Source organism: Cetorhinus maximus, chromosome 18 (assembly GCF_964194155.1).
Source record: "Cetorhinus maximus chromosome 18, sCetMax3.hap1.1, whole genome shotgun sequence".
Lineage (NCBI taxonomy): Eukaryota > Metazoa > Chordata > Chondrichthyes > Lamniformes > Cetorhinidae > Cetorhinus > Cetorhinus maximus.
The window spans coordinates 72790372-72812892 of NC_135896.1; the positions used below are offsets into that span (position 1 = coordinate 72790372).

Sequence of the window (22521 nt, forward strand, 5' to 3'; positions counted from 1 at the left end):
TTTCCTTTCCCCCACTGCCTGATTGACAGCTGGATTATCAGGATCTTCGAGGATATTATTAGCAGTGAAAAACATCTCTCGCTGCTCCACAAACAGACAGAAAGACTCTCAGTCGTGACTATACTCTCCAAGACATCCAATAATACCTGCTGATGCAGCCATCTTTGAAGGTCAGTCCACCCACATGTACAAACAGCCTTTTGTCAGCGGGAAAAATACTCAGTTCCTCTGCTGGTTTGCTGAAAGCTTCTCCAACCAAATTTATTGGGCTAGGGATTCCACAATTCCACCTTGTTGCGCGACTGTGATACCTTTGCAACAAAAAATGAGACTAGTGTATGCACAAAGAGTTCACGTACCCAACTGAACTGGTTTATTCTGGTTTGCTTATATATATGCATACATACACACACAAATAGCCAGAAGAGGATGCCTGGTAGCATTCCAATAAATCTTCACTTTGATCACCTGATAGCTATGGAATGATTCCTTCTCCGAGGCCATGTGTGCCTACCTCAAATGAAGACAGTGTCAAGATGAGCCAAAATGCACCATACAGTTGAATTCTCCTTCAATGCTCACTGTCAAGATTCATGCTTGGGTAGCACAAGGACCCTGAATGGGATACTGGACAGTTCTTGCTGCCTGTGGAACTGTTCCCCAGCCAAGAGACACTGTTTACATGGAAGGGCAGGAGGGGGATATTTTGTGCAAGGAAATCATTTTACAAATAAAGTCATCAGCTCAGAAATTGTCACCTAAAGGATAAGTGTTCAGTCTTCTCAGTTATGCTTTTGTTACGCCTAGACTTGACAAATCCAATGCTCTAATGACTAGCCTCCCACCTTGCACCCTCCATAAACTTGAGCTCATCCAACAATCTACTTCCTGTACCCTAACTTGCACCAAGTCTCGTTCACCCATCACCCCTCTCGGTTAGACAATCTCTCAATTTTAAAAATTCTCAACCTAAATGTCAGGTGGATAATACAAATGAGAACCAGGATTATTATAGAAGGTTCAGAGGGGAAGTGAAAAAGCAAATAAGAGAAGCAAAGAAAGAGTATGAAAAGGCAGCTAACATAAAAAGGAATCCCAAGGTCTTCTATAGGCATATAGATAGTAAAAGGGTGGTAAAAAGAGGAGCGGGGTCGAATAAGGACCAAAAAGGGGATTTATGCATGGAGCCAGAAGGCATGGCTGTGATATTAAATGAATACTTTGTACCTGTCTCCAACGCCAACTCAAAGTGGAGAGGAGACCCTCGAGCTGCTGCGCAGGTCATGGTGAAAGCGGAGATAGTTCAGATACTTGAAGGCTTTAAAATTGATAAGGACAATGTATTGGATAGGCTGACTGTACTTAAAGTTGATAAGGCACCAGGACCAGATGAGATGCATCCAAGGGTACTGAGGGAAGTAAGAGTGGAAATTGCAGAGGCACTGGCCATCATTTTCCAGTCTCCCTTAGACTCAGGGGTGGTGCCAGAGGACTGGAGAATTGCAACGGTCACACCTTTGTTTAAAAAAGGGTGTTAAGATTAGCCCAGCAACTACAAGCCAGTCAGTTTAACTTCAGTAGTAGGGTAGTTCCTAGAAACAATAATTCAGGACAAAATTAACAGTCACTTGGGAAAGTATGGGTTAATTAAGGAAATCCAGCACAGATTTGTTCAAGGCTGGAGTTTTTTGATGAGGCAACTGAGTGGGTTGATGAGGATAATGCTGTTGATGTGGTGTACATCAGAAGGAACTTCACTAAGAACCGTGCAACAGATTTATGAGCAAAAAGTAAAAGCTCATGGAATAAGAGGGACAGTAGCAACATGGATATGAAATTGGCTGAGTGACACGAAAGACAAGAGTAGTGGTTCATGGATGTTGTTCAGACTGGAGAAAAGTTGTACTGGAGTTCCCCAGAGGTTGATGTTAGGATCTTTGCTCTTTATGATTATTTATTAATGACCAGAACTTGGTATAGAGGGCATAATTTCAAAATTTGCAGATGATGATTGAAAGTATTGTGAACTGTGAGGTGAATAGAAAAACATAGACAGGTTGGTGGAATGGGGAGACATGAAACATAAAATCAATGCAGAGACGTGTGACATGATTCATTTTGGTGGGAAGAACGAGGAGAGACCATATAAAGTAAAGGGAACAAATCTAAAGGGGATGCAGGAGCAGAGGGACCTGGGTGTGTATGTGCATAAGTCATTGAAGCTGGCAGGACAGGTTGAGAGCGCGGTTAATAAAGCACATGGCATCTTAGGCTTTATTAATAGGGGCATAAAGTGCAAGAGCAAGGAAGTGATATTAAACTTGTACAGAACACTAGTTCAGCCTCAACTGGAGAATTGCTTCCAGTTCTGGGTGCCACAGTTTAGGAAAGATGTGAAGGCATTAGAGAGAGCATTGAAAAGATTCACGAGAATGGTTCCAGGGATGAGTTACTTCAGTCATGTAGATAGATTGGAGAAGTTAGGACTGTTTTCCTTGGAGAAGAGAAGGTTAAGGGGAGATTTGATGAAGTTATTCAAAATCATGAGGAGTCTGGACAGAGTAGATAAGGAACAGTTGTTCCCATTGGTAGAAGAATTCTAAACAAGAAGTTACAGGTTTAAGATAATTGCCCAAAGAAGCAATGGCGACATGGGGAAAAACTTTTTCACGTAACGAGTGGTTAACATCAGGAATACGCTGCCTGAGAGTGTGGTGGCGGAGGGTTCAATTGAGGTATTCAAGAGGGAATTGGATTATTATCTGAGAAGGAAGAATGTGCAGAGCAATGTGGAGAAGGCAGGGGAGTGGCACTGGGTGAATTCTTCATTAAGAGAACGGTGCAGACATGAGGGGCTGAATTTCCTCCTCCTGTGCTGTAACAATTCTGAGATTCTGTTTTTAAATCCCTGCTTAGGTTTTCCCCTGCTTATCTTTATGACCACCTCTAGCACACAACCCTCCAAGATCTCCTGGCTTCTCCTATTGAGACTTCTTGTGCATCCCCAATTTTAATCACTTCACCAGTGGTGGCCATACCTTTAGTTGCCAAGCTCTGGTGACCAAACATCTCTGCCTCACTGTCCTCTTTTAAGACTCCCCTTAAAAACTAACTCTTAATATCATATAATATATTAATGTCAAATTTTATCATTACGCTCCTGTGAATCACCTTGGGATGTTTTACTTCATTAAAGGTGCTATATGAATGCAAGATATTGTGTTGTTTTAAATATATTTACTTTGAACGTCTGTTAACTGTAGAATTCAGAATTCTTTGTTTGGTTTGTTTTTAGATGCATATATCTCGTCCATTTTCAAACCTAGAATTACCAGCACTCTGCCAACCGTTTCTTGTCCCCTTGCGGCTCCCAATGAGCAGGTTCAAAGTTCAACACAGGTCACTGACTCCAAGCTGGTTATCAAACAGGCCAGGAGTTCACCCTCTGTCACCTGGGCAACAGCTTCGCCAGTGGGAGATGTGGAGATGGAGGCGCTCCCAAGTCGGCCAAAGCCTCTGAAAACATATGTTGCCAGTAGCAGAGGCGGACTCAAGCTGAAGATAAAGCAGGAATCAGGTTACAGCAAGGTTGTCCACAACACAGCGTTAGATCAGCTTTCTCCTCCACCCATCCCGCGGAGCTCAGGAACTAGAGGCCCCAGCACTGTCACAGTGATCCCCCTTAGACAAAGTAATGGAGATCTGAATCGCAAAGTCCCTCCTTCAGCTGAGAAACGGCAGCTGGAACATTTGGACATCAGGGATGCATTGGAACAAAGGGACTATCTTACCGATCTTGGAACGTGTGAGAGGAATTGTCCTGTTAGTTGCACTCCAAGTTTGGTGCCCGACCAAAGTAAAACATCCCTCCTACAGATCAATTCTGAGCTTAATAGATCGATCGAGTATGAAATCAACCAAAAAGCTGCTCTTGGCTCAGGCAGAATGGACGATGTTGCTCGGCCCTTGAGTTCTCATGACATGACTGCAGACAATGGCTTCCAGAGCGTGATGCAGGTCAAAACTGAGGAACTGGCAGGAGGGAAGACAGATGACAGTACAAGCAACCTGATGAAGGAGCTTGCAGAGGTGGAAGATGCACTTAGGCAAGGTCTGATGAAGGCCGGCTCAGCAGATGATCTGCACTGGGAGCTGCCGCTCCCACAGCCTAAACGTCGCAAGTCTGACTCAGTGGACAATGCCAGTTTCTCCAGCGACAGTCCCCAGGACAGCACGCTCAATGAACACCTACAGAGTGCCATCAACAGCATTTTGGACCTCCAGAGACTCCAAGCCTCAGAGGAGGAGCAGTCTGTAACTGGGCCTCCCATTTCAGCAGAACTCGACATCCCTCAGTTCTCCCCTATGGCTTCCTCAGGGGATTTCATGGAACCTGATCATGACAGTGGCCTTGTTGAAGTGGCGACCTCCACTTTGGAAGAAGCAGTAAACAGTATTTTAGGTGACTAGGGGAACATTGAAAACTAGGGAAGAATAAGCTGGAAATGGGGCTTAATTTAAAACTAAGCTTGGCACACGTTGTGTGCCTTGAATGCAGAAAGTTACAGATGCAAGTGCTATACAGCTACTTGGACAGTGCCTACACGTATTATTGTACAATACCAGTTACATAGAAAGAGGTCATAACATCTAGTAATTTATATAAAGCGGCTGGCATCTATGCAACTGGTGTTGTACAGTAGCATTATTTATTAACACTGAAGACTTGCAGACACATCAGATGGTTTTATTCCTCAATAATCCTTCATCAAGTGTTATGCTAAAAGATGAATGGTTTAAGCGGGGAACTTTTTCTTTAAATCGCTGGCTGACTCATCACTATTGTAAGGCAATATTGAGCCCTGGTTATTGTAGCCCTAGTGTTTTTCACTGCCTTCAGCATGTTCCTAGGTCTCCAATCATGTATTGGTTGGCACTGTTGTCCACCGCTTTTACAACTGTACTGATTATTTTCTTGTCGAGCTTGATTTTTTGCAGGGATTTTTCCTTTCAAACAAATGAAGATTTTTCACAAATTGTTGGGATTGTTTCTGTGCTGAAGGTTGGGTTGGGTATATAGGCAGTTATTATGAAGTTGTTGTGCTTGAATCATTTTGAAATGCGTTCACAGAGCTTGTGTGAACGGAGGAAGTCTGTGCTGTGAAGACTGAGTGCACAATTATTAGGAGTCGGTCATTGACAAAGGCTAAAATTCCTTCTTAATTTGGATTGTTGCAAAAACACACCTTAGTTTTAATTTTAAGATATATATTTGATGAGTTTGTTCCACTGATTATATTTAATTTCAGAGTTATTTTTTATTATTTTTTTAAATTGTCTTGCACTTATTCAGGGATAGGTGATTTATTTTAACTTCCTGATAATGTCACCTTGGAATAAAACAGTCTTTGCTTCTATACAGCTTTATAAACTTCACTTCAGATTTGAACTTTCTCAATCCATAATCCCGGTTGCCACAGAAACATCTCTCTAAAGTAAACCATCTTCGCTTTTAACATGAAAGAGTCTTTAATACAGAATCTTGCAATTTCATGAACTCTTAATAAATTGGCACTTTTTCAAGCACAGTTTGAAAAGGAAAGCACTTTTACCTTACTTGAATTGGAGTTAAAATCCAAATGTTAATCCATTTTTACAATTGCCACTAAATATTTTAAGCTGAGGAAGCTCCCAACTGCAAAAACATGCAGGAACAAACTAGTTTATTGGTGAAAGTATGCTCAAAAATAAAAATGGACTGTAAGTATTATAATCTTAATCAAATAGTCACTGAGAGCGTAGACCCAAGTCACTTGGTGCCTAATCTTATTCGCATTATCAGGGTTTTTTTGACAGTTTAATGTAACTAAGCATAAAATGCGAACAATTTCAAAATGTGTGTAAACTTTATTAAAAAGGGTTCTGTTAACATTTTCAGGACCCCACGTGCATTTCTACCGCAGATCAAAGAGAAGAAACAGCTGTGAATTAAGAAGTATTGCCTGATTCTTTGATGTCTTTAATTCCCTCACACCAATCAATGTTGATTGACGCTTGCCTGGGGTTAACAGATTGCTAACAGCCTCATAATGGGTGGTCATTGATCTCCCAAGCCCATTAATATCAACAATGCACCTGTGCTGCCTCTCAGGTGCCTGAAGTACCTGCCTGTTTAAGTGATGGGCCACTCTCAATATGGAATTCAAGGTCCTGGAATGTAAATAGGACCTGATTGCTGTTTTAGGTCAGAGTTGGTCAGATGGAGCCTGCATTCCAAGCAGTCCCACAGGCAGTGGAAGAGAGCAGGCCTGGCAAAGGTGAATGTTGACTTTGTGAGCCTTGGGGGAAGCAGGAGTGGTCCACAGAAATAATCCGGTCCTCTGCCTCTCTGGGGACACCACACTCCCCCCATCTTGACCTGCACCTGCTTTCGTTCCTGCAGCCCAGTTTTCTTTGCTGAGTCTGGCAAGCTGGGTTGATACCCGTTCAGCTCACCCGGGGAATGTTAATGAGCCAGAGCATCAGAGTTACAGGTGGGGGTGGGGGAGCAATTGTTTAGTTATTTGTTTTCTGCTTCCTTCATTTTCTCGTTTGTTAGAGAAGAAACTGAATATATTTGTGTGACAGTAATCTCCCATGTTCTTGAAGCAATTTTTATGGTTCTTCGTGCAAAAATAATTTAGTACAGAATTTCTCATATTTGATTCAACTAACAGGTTGAAGTGTCTGCAACCTCATTTTAGGTAGTATTTTTTAAAAGTCTGACAAATAATTTGATTATTTTTAAGTTGAAGAGGTCATGTGTTCTGTATTTGAGATTTCTACTTCCTAGCTTGTAATATTAGTACATTGTGGGGTGAGGAATGGTTTTCTCTGTCTCACTGTAACAGTATCATAACCGTGTTGGGAAAGAATCGGTTTATCATTTCCATACACCTGAGACACAGAAAATCTTCCCCGCAGTTAAGTATTGAAAAATAAAGAACTTGCACCCTTCGGAACCTCAGGATGTCCTAAAGCGCTTTACAGCTAATGAAGTACTTTTTGAAGTGTAGTTGTAGGAAATATGGCAGCCAATTTGTGCACTGCAAACTCCCACAAACAGCAGCATGACAATGACCAGATAATCTGTTTCAGTGATGTTGGTTGAGAGAAAAATATTGGCCAGGAAACCACTCCTGCTCTCCAAAAATGCCATGGGATGTTTTGCATCCACCTGATAGAGGGCATTAGGGGGCCTCAGTTTAACGTCTCATCTGAAAGACAGCACCTCTGACAACGCAGCACCCCTTTAGCTTAGGTTAAATGCTCAAGTTTCAGGAACAGGGCTTGAACCATGAACTTCTGACTCAAAGGCAAGAGTGCAACCACTGAGTCATGGCTGACACTCTTCACAAACAGCATTAATTAATCAAACAAAAAAGGAACTCCCAAGTTAGCTATCTGCTCTGGCATAAAGCGTATATATTGTGTGTTCCAGAGGGAGGGGAGGACAGAAAGCACAAAGATAATATTTAGAAAATCCTTTCATTTTATATTTCTAAAAAATCAGTGTTGGTTTACAAAAATACTCAAGTCCATTCAGAACAAACAAAATAGTTTGGATAGTTAGGCTAGTTTGAAAGGCAAGTTCTGATTGTAACTTCAGTTGTGTTCATGTGACAATTCTCAGCAGAGACTACTGGAATTGTGACAGTCTTGGCCCAATGTCAGTGCGCAAGTATAGTAGAAGCACTGCAGTGCTGGCGATAGTACTTCTAGTGGCAGCTGTTTAGAAATGTCTACATTCAGGAATAAGTCAGTCTGCAGATTTTGTGGCAGCAATACATCACAAGGTTTAATGATACCATAATTCAGTTGTCTCAGAGATCACTTTTCCGAGCATACAGTAAACTTGATGTTTATGCTGATCTGTTTAACTTTTTCATTCTCTGCTGGAGAGTCCATCATTAAATTTTGCAATTCCACAGAACATTGGTTATAGAATTATACAGCACAGAAGGAGGCCATTCAGCCCACCATGCCTTGTGCTGGCTCTTTGCAAGACCTACACAATTAGTCCCTGTTCTTTCCCATAACCCAACATTTTTTTCATTCTCAACTATAGATCCAATTTTTTATTGAATCTGCTTGCACCTCCTTTCAGGTAGTGCATTCCAGATCAGAGCTTACAGTGTAAACAAAAAAAAGCTTCCTCATAAGAGTCGTGGACTCATTCCAACTCAGAAGGAGGCCTTTCAGTTAATCAGGTTCATACTAGCTCTCTGTACAGCAATCTAGTCAGTCCCATTCCGTTGCCCTATCTCATAGCCCTGTTAGTTTATTTCCCTCATCTCCCTGATTTTTTTTTAAAACCATTTTTTGCATTTGTTTAACTAGAAATGCCAAGGGAAATCACAGCTCGTACTTTGTTTTTAATGCACACTCTGAGCATGTTCTCAATACTGGCTCAAAACACTATAAATTTTTGTGCGTGTGTGTTTTGGTAGCAGTAACTGTCCATAGCAGGTAAACAAGATTCTAACTTGGTTTTACATACAATCACATAAAGTCTATCTTATGTTTAACGTCTCTCAGAAGCTGGGCTCAGTAGTGTTTCACTGTGATGCACCTCTTTTGGGTTAGAGTGTCTTGTGTCATGTGCTTGTGTCTTGGGTGCACTTTGTGCCGGTATTTTAAATTATTTCATTGCATTCCAATGTCTCAGCATTCTGTCATTGCTCAAGTCTTCTGTCACAAACATGCAAATCGGTTAATCTTCAGGTAATGAGTTTGTGTGTTGGGCGGCTAATACCTCCAGTGCATATTGAGCCATAAAGCCACGTCAGTTGTGTATATATAATTAATGAATACATTTTTATTACTTTGTACAGCAAGGCAAGTCTTCTCAGCCAGTTCAGAGGCCTTACTCGAAACACATGGGATTGTCGATATTGTCAATAGTGGATGAACAGAATAATTCATTGTTTGGTTGGCTGTATAGTATTAAATCTCTTACCCTGAACAAATGAACATTTTGTACACATTTTTATTAAGCTATTTATTAAAGTACCATTTTCTAATAAATGAAGAAAATGTTAGATAAATCGTATGAGTTGATGACTTTTTTCTTGTTAAAATTTCTTAGTGTTTAACAGCTTTTAACTTTTCATTGGACTTAGGAGCAGGAATAGGCCATTCAGCTCTTTGATCCAGCTCCACCATTCATAAGATTATGGCTGATCTGGTTATGGTCTCAACTCCACTTCGCCGTCTGGTCCCCATAACACTTAACTCCCTTGTCAATCAAAAATCTGTCTAACTCTGCCTTGAATAAATTCAATGACCCCACCTCCACACTACTTTCTGGGGAAAAGAATTCCACATACTAAAACCCTTTAAGAGAATTTTCTCTTCCATTTTAAATGGTAGATTAATTTTCAGGTTGGCATGACTTCTACCTCCCTACCATCTCTATTCAGAGGGTCAGGGGCTGGGCAGGGTTCGTCTCTATTGCATTTCCTTTCTCCACAATCCTCTGGGGAGGTGTCAACAGAAGGACACAGGTTCAAGATCAGTTAAGGCAGGTGGATAGATTCTTGGTAAGCAAGGGGATAATCGGAGGTAGGTGGGATACGGATTTCAGGTTACTGTCAAATCAACCATGAACTTATTAAATGATGGAGGAGGCTTGAGGGGCTGAATGCCTACTCCTCTTTGTTCGTATGCAAAGAGAGATTACTCTTCATGTCTCATGCTGGTCCAAATATTGGAGGTTGCTTGTAGAAATTGGTTTGTCTCACCATCTCAGTTGCAGGTTATGTGTGCACTCCAAGAAATCATTGAGGGGAGACAAAATGGGAACTAAGAGCTTGCTGGTACCATGATCTTAAAACAAAGCAAAGCCTTTCCACATGAGATAGTCTGAGCAAACATTCACAGCCTTTTACTGCAACAGTGATGGTACTCAACAATCCAAGATCTGCAAGTCCTAAGGGAACAATAAGAAACAACAACTTGCATTTAGATAGCCCCTTTAATGGAGTATAAATGACCCAATATATTTAACTGTAACATGAATGATAGATGCTGCTAATGATAACCAGCCTGGCCGGTTGGATCTTCGATCTGGTGGTACTGTTGGATTTAAAAGATGTACTTTCCTGTTCTCTGCAGGACAACATAACTCTTGTTTGTAGCAATTATAACTAACTTACTAAACACTATTCAAACCAAATTACAAGGGCACTGCATCAGTGAGATTTCCAACATACTCTCTGTTTCTGGAACACTTGAGCCCCTGAGATGTTGTCCTCCAAATTCTGTCCACTTGTCGATCTGAGCTCCTTCCTGCACCATTTGGATGCTGTGCCTTCAGCTGCCTAGGCCCAAAGATCTGGAATCCACTCCCTGAATCACTTGACCTCTCCCTTTCCTCCTTTTAAGAGCCTCCTTGAAAACCAGCACTTCAACCAAACTTTTGTTCTCCTGGTCTAAATATCTCCTACCTGACTCTGAATGTGTATGTCCTAAATTTTGCCTGATAACACTTGTGTAAAGCACATTGGGACAATTTATTACATTAACAGTGCTCTATATATGCAAATTATAAATGAAAGTCTTTCCTAAATGCCAAGTACCCTTGAATATTCAGGTCCTAGTCTGTTATTCTGTAGCCACGTCTCTGTAATGGATATCAGATCATACATATTTATTTCGATTTGCACTGTCAATTCACCTGTTTTGTTACGAATGCTACATGCATTCAGATACAGAGCCTTTAGTTCTGTCTTTTTACTATTTTTGTAAATTCTACCCTTATCTGCTGATGCACTCTTAGGTTTGTACACTGTCCCTTCTTGCCACGCTCTGAATAATTTCCCTATTCCTACCTTGCTCTCTTGCCTTGTCTTCACCATTCTTCACACCTTCCCAAAATTGATCCCTTGCCCCCACCATTTAAACTCTCTCTACCACCCGAGTTATATGACTCACCAGATCACTTGTCCCCAGCACGGTTCAGGCAAAAACCGTCCAAATGGTACAGCTCCCACTTTCCCGAGTACTAGTGCCAGTGCCCCAAGAATTGAACCCCATTCCTCCCACACCAATCTTTGAGCCACACATTTATCTCTAGTCTGATTTACCCTACGCCAATTGTAAAAAAAAAAGGATTAAAGACTTTATTTGAATGCAAAATGCATTTGTAACAAGATGGATGAATTGATAGTACAAATAAAAACAAAAGCCCCTGTGGCCACCTCTGACCTGCATCTGTAGACTGCAGACCTGACTACACCCCACCCCAGAAAGATGATTCTGTCACTCAGGACACTTTCCCAAGGTGGATGTGGCAGGCTGGAAAATTTCCAATTTAGGAGCAAAAATCCAGGCTATAATTCCAAAGTAGGGGGAGTTAATAGAAATGTAATGGTGGTAGGGGACAGTATAGTCAGAGGGATAGAAACAGTTCTCTACAAAGAGCAAGAGTCCAGATGGCTGTGTTGTCTGCCCAGTACCAGGGTTCAGGACACCTGCTCAGGGCTGGAGCAGAACTTGCAGGGGCAGGGGGAGGGGGAGGATCCAGTGGTTGTGGCCAAGTTGGCACCAATGACATGGGTAGTACTAGAAAAGGGGTTCTGCTGAAAGAGTATGAGTAGCTAGGAGCCAAATCAAAAAGCAGAACCTCAGGTAATAATCTCTGGATTACCACCTCAGCACACTGCATTTGTAACAAGATGGATGAATTGATAGCACAAATAAAAAGTATGATGATAACCATTACAGAATCATGGAAACTCTGGAGATCTTCCAAAATGGCAGGCAGGATTCAGAAGTCCTGCACCCATTTCATTTCAGTAAGGGAGTTGTGGTGGGCAGGGGTGGAAAACAGGGCCAGGACATGAATCCCACGAAGCAAAACCTGAATTCAGCAGGCCACTTGTTCAAACAGACCCAGAACACGCTGGAGCGTGGGCCTTATCCCACAGTGTGAGAGTTACAAATCTTTAGAGACATCATAAATGCTCATGGAGTGCAGTAGAACTATCAAGTTATTTAAATAGCCAGCCCTTAAATTTTGAAAAATATCTACCTGCCTGTGTCAGAGTTGAGAAAAATCTGTTCTAGCACTTTCAAAGCAGTTTACAAATTTTCCCTGCTCTGACTTTACTTGCTGGTGCACGCTTACGTTTATGCACTCTGTCCCTTCCCGTCACACTCTGGTTATCATTACCCGCATTGCTACACTGCACTATTGCCTTGTCCTTTCTCTTTAACTTTCCAAATTTCCCCTTGTGAACCCTCTCCCCACTATTTAGTTGGGAGCCCTCGCTACAGCCCTAGTTCTACGACTTGCCAGTACACTGGTCCCAGCACAGTTCAGCTGAAGGCTGTCCCAATAGTACATCTCCCTTTCATCAGTATTGATGCAAATGCCCCAAGAATTGAAACCCAATTCTCCCACACCAATCTCTCAGCTAAGCATTCAACACTCTAACCTTATTTACCCTACGCCTATTTGGTCATAGCTCAGGTAGTAATCCAGAGTTTATTACCTTTGTGGTTTGCCTTTTAATTTACCCCTTAGCTGCTCATACTCTTAGCAATATCTCTTTCTTAATTCTACTTATGTTGTTGGTACCCACACAGACCACAACTGTATCCTTCCCATTCCCACTCCAAATTCCTTTCCAACTCTGTGGAGATGCCCTTAACCTGACACCAGGAGGCAACACAGCCTTCAGGACTCATTCTTGGCTGCAGAAAACAGTTTCACCCTAATTATATGGTCTTCTACTACTTCATTCCTATTTATTGCGCCCACTTAATGGCTCCCTGCACCAGGGCTAGTTTGCTCATCCTCCCTGTTCCCATCCACACAAGTCATAAGAACCTCAAACCTGTTGGACAATTGCAAGGGCTGAGGCTCCTCCATTGTTACTTTCTGGATCTTCATACCTGTCTCACTCAGTCACAACCTCCTGTCCATGACCACAGAACAAATCTGAAGTATCTAGCCCAAGGGGTGTGAGTATTCCCTGGAACAAAGCTCCCCTCCCTGATGCATCAGTGTCAAAAGTTCAGACTCCAGCTCATTAATTCAGAGCTGAAGTTCTTTCAGCTGCAGATGTGGTTGCTGTGCATCACACTGGCTTCATCAGCTCACATATGCTACAGCACATCACCTGCCATCTTTACAGAATCACACAGTGCAGAAGAGGCCCTACGGCCCATCCGGTCTGCACCGACACAAGAAAAACCTGACCTACCTACCTAATCCCATTTACCAGCACTTGGCCCATAGCCTTGAATGTTATGACGTGCCAAGTGCTCATCCAGGTACTTTTTAAAGGATGTGAGGGAACCCACCTCCACCACCCTCCCAGGCAGCGCATTCCAGACCCTCACCACCCTCTGGGCAAAAAAGATTTTCCTCACATCCCCCCCTAAACCTCCTGCCCCTCACCTTGAACTTATGTCCCCTCATGAATGACCCTTCAACTAAGGGGAACAGCTGCTCCCTATTCTCTGCTCCAACGAAAACAACCGAAGTCTATCCAGCCTCTCTTCATAACCTAAATGTTTCATCCCAGGCAACATCCTGGTAAATCTCCTCTGCACCCCCTCCAGTGCAATCACATCCTTCCTATAATGTGGTGACCAGAACTGCACACAGTACTCCAGCTGTGGCCTCACCAAGGTTCTATACAACTCCAACATGACTTCCCTGCTTCTGTAATCTATGCCTCCATTGATAAAGGCAAGTGTCCCATATACCATTTTCACCACCCCACTAACATGTCCCCCCCTCCCCCAACCTTTCAGAGATCTATGGACACACACGCTAAGGCCCCTTTGTTCCTCAGAACTTCCTAGTGTCATGCCATTCATTGAATACTTTCTTGTCAAATTACTCCTTCCAAAGTGTATCACCTCATACTTTTCAGGGTTAAATTCCATCTGCCACTTATCTGCCCATTTGACCATCCCGTCTATATCTTCCTGTAGCCCAAGACACTCAACCTCACTGTTAACCACCCAGCCAATCTTTGTGTCATCCGCAAACTTAATAATTCTACCCCCCACATAGTCATCTATGTCATTTATATAGAAATGACAAATAATATGGGACCGAGCACAGATCCCTCTGGTACGCCACTGGCTTCCAGTCACTAAAGCATCCTTCTGTCATCACCCTCTATCTCCTACAACTAAGCCAATTTTGAATCCACCTTATCAAATTACCCTGTATCCCAAGTGCATTTGCCTTCTTTATGAGTCTCCCATGTGGGACCTTGTCAAAGACTTTGCTGAAATCCATATAAAACTATTTCAACTGCACTACCTCATCTACACACCTGGTCACCTCCTCAAAAAATTCAATCAAATTTGTTAGGCATGACCTCCCTCTGACAAAGCTATGCTGACTATCCCTGATCAAGCCTTGCATCTCCAAGTGGAGATAGATACCCTCCTTCAGAATTTTCTCCAATAATTTCCCTACCACTGACGTGAGACTCAGTGGCCTATAGTTCCCTGGCTTATCTCTACAACCCTTCTTAAATAGCAGAACCACATTAGCTGTTCTCCAGTCCTCTGGCACCTCCCCCATGGCCAGAGAAGAATTAAAAATTTGGGTCAGAGCCCCTGCGACCTCCTCCCTTGCCTCCCTCAGCAGTCTGGGACACAAGTCATCCAGACCTGGAGATTTGTCCGCTTTTAAGCCTACCAACACCTCCAATACCTTGTGTTTAATTTAACTAATTAGGTTTAAAGTTTAGGAATACCACTCAACTATTGTCTGTAATTATACCAAGTAATTTAACTAGTTAAACTATCAATTTAATGCAATACTTACCTCCTCAGTACTGGTTCACAGCATTACCTGCATTTAGAGGGATAAAATCTTTAAAAACTCACCAAACAATCACCTAATTAAAGCTACGAACACTCATCAACTTCTGGAGGCTGAAAAAAAGATGAAGAGCAGCACCTCCTTCCCCTTATGCACCAAATTAGCATTTATACCTCATCACACTCTGTGCTCCCACACTTTGAGCAATAGCAAATATAAAGAACTGATGACTCACACCCAAATTGCTACAGTGATTAACACCTATTCATTTTCAGTTGATTGACAGGTAACTGCCGCTCCCAAACATTTTAACTAGGCTCCTTAACTAGCTTGCAGTTTTAAAATTCTAAATCAGAATGTGTGCTAATTTACATTATAGCTGAGAAAAACTTACCAGACAGATTCCCACCTGTACTAAATTGCCGAATTGTCACTTGTACTTTATCGCACTCAGACATTTTCACACTCTGTGCTCCCACATACTTGATTTCATTTCTGAAAGGTCTGCCTCTATTTTTTGGATTATTCCTGGAAATTCAGATGATAGCAGTATATTGAAAGTAAGAGTAAATTATTTTGGAAAATAATCAAGGGGTTTGAGGGGTATGACTTGGCTGCTCACTCCCGAGGGTGGGAGGGGAATTTTTTGACAGAGGGCTTCTGAGTTAGTTCGAGGTCCCAGTAGATGGAGGTGGGGAGGGATAAGCAGATTTGATTTAATGGGGATGAATAGCCTTTTCTCGTCCTAGGTACTTACACACAAAAATGTTTAAAAGCACAGAGGCAATGCAGCTAGACATTTATTGAAATAGTCTCTTTGATTTTCCCCAAGACCTTTTTCAGTACAGAAATTCATTTTTCAAATGTCCACTAGGTGGCAGAAGACAGCTGTTAATCTGAGTCATTAAAAAGTCTTCCAAAGAATTCCCATAGTTTATAGATTTAACAAATGTATTCTATCTTAATGCAATAACCAATAATTCAGTAACTTATGGCTTCAAACTACAACATAATTTGGGTTTCAAATGCTAGTTTTATTATTAGGTCTAAAATGTACAGCAAATCAGTCTGAAAAACAATGGCAGCATATAGGTTCAAATGGTGCCTTCCATTGAGGCAAGGTCCTATCTTTCTCCGTCGCATCTGTTCTGATGATGCCACTTTCAAAAACAGTTCCTCTGACATGTCCTCTTTCTTCCTTAACCGAGTTTTTCCACCCACGGTGGTTGACAGGGCCCTCAACCGTGTCCGGCCCATCTCCCAAGCATCCGCCATCACACCACCTCCTCCCTCCCAGAACCATGATAGGGTCCCCCTTGTCCTCACTTATCACCCCACCAGCCTCCGCATTCAAAGGATCATCCTCCGCCATTTCCGCCAACTCCAGCATGATGCCAGCACCAAACACATCTTCCCTTCACCCCCCCGGCGGCATTCCATAGGGATCATTCCCTCCGGGACACCCTGGTCTACTCCTCCATCACACCCTACACCTCAACCCCCTCCCACGGCACCTTCCCATGCAACCGCAGAAGGTGTAACACCTGCCCCTTCACTTCCCCTCTCCTCACCGTCCAAGGGCCCAAACACTCCTTTCAAGTGAAGCAGCATTTCACTTGCACTTCCCTCAATTTAGTCTACTGCATTTGTTGCTCCCAATGCGGTTTCCTCTACATTGGAGAGACCAAACGCAGACTGGGTGACCGCTTTGCAGAACACCTTCGGTCTGTCCGCAAGCATTACCCAGACCTCCCTGTCGCTTGCCATTTCAACACTCCACCCTGCTCTCATGCCCACATGTCCATCCTTGGCCTGCTGCATTGTTCCAGTGAAGCTCAACGCAAACTGGAGGAACAGCACCTCATCTTCCGACTAGGCACTTTACAGCCTTCCGGACTGAATATTGAGTTCAACAATTTTAGATCATGAACTCCTTCCTCCATCCCCACCCCCTTTCCGATTTCACCCCCCCACTTTTTTTTCCAATAATTTATATAGATTTTTCTTTTCCCACCTATTTCCATTATTTTTAAATGTATTTCCATCCATTGTTTTATCTCTACCTTTTAGCCTTTTTCGATTCCTGCACCCCACCCCACCCCCACTAGGGCTATCTGTACCTTGCTTGTCCTGCTTTCTACCCTTAATTAGCACATTCCTTAGATAATATCACCACCTTCAACACCTCTTTGTCCTTTTGTCTGTGACATCTTTTGGTTATCTCCACCTATCACTGGCCCTTTATCCAGCTCTACTTGTCCCACCCCCCTTAAACCAGCTTATATTTCACCTCTCTTCTATTTTTACTTAGTTCTGTTGAAGGGTCATTCGGACTCGAAACGTTAACTGTGCTCCTCTCCGCAGGTGCTGCCAGACCTGCTGAGTTTTTCCAGGTATTTTTGTTTTTGTTTTGGATTTCCAGCATCTGCAGTTTTTTGCTTTTATCCTATCTTTCTCTGTTCTGGTGCAAATCAAACCTGCTTATTTACTGTTACCAATATTCATGATGGTCCTTTTTTGTTTTTAAATAACATTGCCTTCATAAGAATATTTGAATGAAACGTTTTGGCCACTTTCATTTCAAGTTACAAGTACAAAAGTTAACTTTAATAGTGCAGCTTGCACATCAAACAAACTTATGGAAGATTGCTTGGGATATGGCAGCCAGGTGGAGGTACTTGTAACATGCAGTTAGACCTTTCAGTTTATATTTGGTCACTGCCTTTGAGATGAGCTGGTGCCGTGACTGATCACTGTCTTTAGCCATGTTCGAATTCATCCAGTGATGACCAGTTCAATTGGATCGCAGAGCCAGGAAATCTTAAAGCACATATTTGTCAATCTTCCGCACGAAGGGATTCCTGTCATTTGAGCAACATACTGTTGTATTTCATAAATTGTTGAGTGATAGTGGATAACCAGGTTGATTTGCACACCAAGGAAACATAAAATATTTTTATACAAAACTATAAAGAAATATCTCATTATAGAAAAAAATGTTTTCCAAGGTAACATTAATATGAATAGCAATAGATCTGCTCAAAGTATAACAATTTCAAATGGTTTAACTTTTGAGTATATCTTGCACTGAAAAATGTAGAACGAGAAAGAAAGTTTGATTTGCATTTATATAGCATCATTCATAACCTCAGGATGTCCTAGAGCATCTTACAGCCAATGAAATGCTCTTGAAGTGTGAGCACTGTTGTAGAAAATGTGGCAGCCAATTTATGCATTTGTATGGCATGAATGATGGTAAATGCTGAGCTGCCCAAATCGTAAAAGGAAACTTGAAACAGCTGTCAAAATGGGTTTTGCAATTTTTATAGTATGAGGAGAGGTTCTGAAATCAGGAAATGATGGCCCCACTACTTGTGCTGATTTTATAGTATACGTTTATTAAAAGAATGAAGTAAAAAAAAACACAATTACACTTAAACACAGGAATGGCTTCACACAGTTAAACAGTATCTGTTAGGTGATGCACTTGGGCAGGGCAAACAAGGCACGGGAATACACGATGAATGGTAGGACTCTGGGAAGTACTGAGGATCAGAGGGACCTTGGTGTGCATGTCCACCGGTCTATTAAGGTAGCGGGACAGGTAGATAAGGTGGTTAAGAAGGCATATTGGATACTTGCCTTTACTAGCCAAAGCATAGAACATAAGAGCAGGGAGGTTACGCTGGAACTGTATAAAACACTGGTTAGGCCACAGCTAGAGTATTGCGTGCAGTTCTGGAATCCGCATTATAGGAAGGATGTGATTGCACTAGAGAGAGTGCAGAGGAGATTTACCAGGATGTTGCCTAGGCTGGAGAGTTTTAGTTATGAGGAGAGATTGGATAGACTGGGGTTATTTTCCCTGGAGCAGAGGAGATTGAGAGGGGATATGATTGAGGTGTATAAAATTATGAGGGGCATGGATAAGGTAGACAGGAAGGAACTTTTCCCCTTGGTGGAGGGATCAATAACCAGGGGGCATAGATTTAAGGTAAGGGGCAGGAGGTTTAGAGGGGATGCGAGGAAGAACTTTTTCACCCAGAGGGTGGTAGGAATCTGGAACTCACTGCCTGGAAGGGTGGTAGTGGCAGATACCCTCAAAACATTTAAAAAGTATTTGGATGGGCACTTGCGAGGCCATGGCATACAGGGCTATGGGACTAGTGCTGGAAAATGGGATTAGAATAGCTAGGTACGCAGACTCGATGGGCTGAAGGGCCTTTTTCTGTGCTGTAGACCTCTATGACTCTATGACTACTTTAAAACAGTTCCACAAGATCTTAACTACCCTCAAGCTAACCTTCCCCTTTTCTGTTCAGCAACTATCCTTATAGATTTTCAAAATCTGTAGAATTCCAGGAATTTTTAACCACACAGTGCTTTTTACCTTGGGGTGTGCTCTGAGGCTGACAGCAACTGGGTCTTCAGGTCTGGCCTTGTTCATACTGTCTTCTGGGAGATCTAAACAGCTACCCCCTCACATAGGCTTCAGTGTTTCCTTAAATGCATTCCTTTCCTTTGATCTCTCTATTGTTTCAACTAGTCCCTTTAGAAATGGTTTCTTCCCAGACTTGATTAGACTTCTTTACTTTAGCTCTTAAGTTTTAAAAAAAATAAATTTACCCTATCTTTACCTTATTTACTTACACCTTTTTGCAACCTGCATATATTCCCCTTTGAACTAAACAACTCAGTTCAAAACTACTCCTGCTATTGTTTTATGTAAAACTCTGATTCAAGTTCCTCTTGGTTCATTAACATATCAAAACCACTCCTTACTGTTGGCTTTAGACTCTTGCAGTCACTCTGGCTCTTACTCCAATTACCATATATACACCCCCAGCCTGTCTTCCAGTACATAAGAAATATGACAGGGTTATTAACAGAAGAAAAATATTACAATTTCTTGTTTTCTTGACACATAGCAAATTCCCACAAAAGTAATGAAAAAAATGACTAGATAATTTATTTCAGTGATGTTGGTTGTGGGATAATGACCAGGACACTAGTAAGACCCCTGTTGTTCTTTGAAATAGTGCAGTGAGATCTTTAGTATTTACCTGAGAATTTATCTTTGTTTAATGTCTCATTCAAAAGATGGTACTTCTGCACTGAAGTGTTGGCCTGGATGATGTGTCAAAGTCTCTGGAGTGGGGATTGAACTTACAATCTTCTGACTCAGGTGGAATTGCTACCACTGAGAGATGCATCAGCACTGGATCAGTTTATGAACTCTGGCTGGATGAATTCCTGGAAGTTTCATCACGACCTTCCACTTCCAACCGTTCCATCCAGTGGAACAACCTTTCCCCACACTCTACCAGCCCCCGCCCCATCTCCACTAGTTTTACAGCTAATAAAAAAAGGTTCAAAGAAAATGAGGGAAAAACACTTATTTAATGTCCTATGATTTTCTTCCTGGGTGGCTGGCAGCAGTGCCCCGGAGATTAATATTTAATTTCGGGATACACTTGGGCATCCCTGAAGGATTGGTGACTCTCCAACAGTGTGTAGCTAGGGGAACACTCAGCAAAATGAGAACTATGACTTTCCCCACCCATTATTTTCACTTATGTTTGCAGAAGTCTTGACCGAATGTATACCCTTCTTCAGCAAGGGAAATAGGAAGGGAAAATGACTGGACTTAAGCAGTGTTGATTAAGGATGTTATTACAATTCAAAGACTGATTTGGTCAGAGTTGACAAATAGGAAAGGAGTTGTTAAATTGCTGAATGTTTACTGTAGACATCTAAATAGTGATATGGAGATAGCAAAGAAGGACTAGGGCAGCAAACACATGGGAACATCACCACCTGCAAGTTCCCCTCCAAGCCACACATCAACCTGACTAGGAAATATATCGCTATTCCTTCACTATGGCTGGGTGAAAATCCTGAAACCCCTCCCTAGCAGCACTGTGGGTGTACCTACACCACATGGACTGCAGCGGTTCAAGAAGGCAGCTCACCACCACCTTCCCAAGGACAGTTAGGGATGGACAGCAAATGCTGGCATTGCCAGCAACACTAACAACACATCAATGAATAAAACAATATATATAGGCATACTTAAAAAAAATATCAAAAAGGAGAGCAGTAATGAGAGTTTTTCTGCAGGGAGAATAGAAAAACAGAATATTACTTAAATGGAAGAGGGACTGCAGAAATCTGAGGTGCAGAGAGATCTGGGTGTCTCGGTACATGAATCACAAAAATCTAGCATGCAGGTGCAGCAAGTGATTGGGAAGACAAATGGAATGTTGGCTTTTACTGCAAGATGAATGAAATATAAAAGTAGGAAAGGGTTGCTACATCTCTACAGGGCCTTAATGAGACCACATCAGGAGTACTGTGTACAGTTTTGGTTTCCTTACTTTAGGAGGGATATAATTGTATTGGAAGCAGTTCAGAGAAGGTTCACTCAGCTGATTCCAGGGATGAAAGGTTTATATTATAAGGATAGGTGGTGCAGGTTAGGCATATACTCATTGGAGTTTAGAAGAATGAGAGGTGATCTTATTGAAACCTGTAAGATTCTGAGGAGACTTAACAGGTGGGATGCTGGGAAGAATTCACCTATTTAAGATGGAGATGAGGATTTTTCTTTTCTCAGAGGATTCTTCGTCTGTGGAATTATCTTCCCAAGAGAGAAGTGGAGGCTGGGTCATTGAATATATTCAAGGCTGAATTTTTTTTTGATCGGCAAGAGTTATGAGGGGCCGGCAGGAAAGTGGAGTTGAGGCCATGATCAGATCAGCCACGATCTTATGGAATGGCAGAGCAGGCTCGAGAGGCCGAATGGTTCTCTTATGATCTTCTGATAAATTAGGGGAATTCAATTATTTAAACAGAGCGATAAACAAGAGCAAAACACAGGGTGTGAAGAATCCCTAACAGTAGATCCTTGTTAGTCAGTATGTTTCTAGTCAAATGAGGATGGAATCAGTGTTAGATCTGGGGAATGAAGGAAAGTAAGTGTCTGGATAATAGTGCTTATTTAAACTGTTATGGAAAGGGCTATAGAAAAATCAAAGGTGAAAATACTCAAATGGAAGAGAGCCAATTTCAGTGATGTGAGTAGGCATCAGACACAGGTGGACTGGAGGCAAAGATTGGGCTGGAAAACAGTAAATGAGAAAAGGCAGGCCTTCAAGGCAGAGATACTTCAGAGATGAACCAAGCACATTCTCAAAAAGAGGAAAAATGGAGATCTAAAACTAGAGGTCCCTGGAATACAAAGGAAACAGAAGTTAAATGTCAGGTGCAAAATATAGTAGAGACCAGGCAGAATACAGAGAGCATGGAGGGATATTGAAAAAGATGATGAGCTAGGGCAAAGGGATTGTCTGACAATAGATTAGCAGGTAACATAAAAGGGAATCCAAAAACTTTTGCAAAAGGATAGTTTAGGGAATAGTGGATCCAATTAAAGGCAAAAAGAGAATGGGGCATTTCTGAGGTACTGAATGAATACTTTGTACCTGTCTTCACAAAAGGAGAGGATGAAGTTAATGTCACAGTGGAGGAGGGGGGAGTAGAGATTTTGGAAATAAATAGATAGAAAGGAGATACTAAATAGGTTGACATCACTCAAAGTTAACAAGCACGCTGTCCAGGTGGGATACTGAGGGAAGCTAGGGTGGAGACAGCAGAAACTCTGACCATAATCTTTCAATCCTTCT

General features: G+C 42.1%; 1 protein-coding gene across 2 annotated transcripts in view; it reads left to right on the plus strand.

The window, feature by feature from the left end:
* Nucleotides 1-9086, plus strand: part of LOC144693243 (BRD4-interacting chromatin-remodeling complex-associated protein-like) — a 120914-nt gene extending 111828 nt beyond the window's left edge. For both annotated transcript variants that reach the window (XM_078562906.1, XM_078562907.1), the window contains 2 exons: nucleotides 3296-4462; nucleotides 8874-9086. In XM_078562906.1, the coding sequence (XP_078419032.1) occupies nucleotides 3296-4462; nucleotides 8874-8950 (1244 nt within the window). In that variant the 3' untranslated portion in view covers nucleotides 8951-9086. The remainder of the gene's footprint in view (nucleotides 1-3295; nucleotides 4463-8873) is intronic.
* Nucleotides 9087-22521: the final 13435 nt, after the last annotated feature.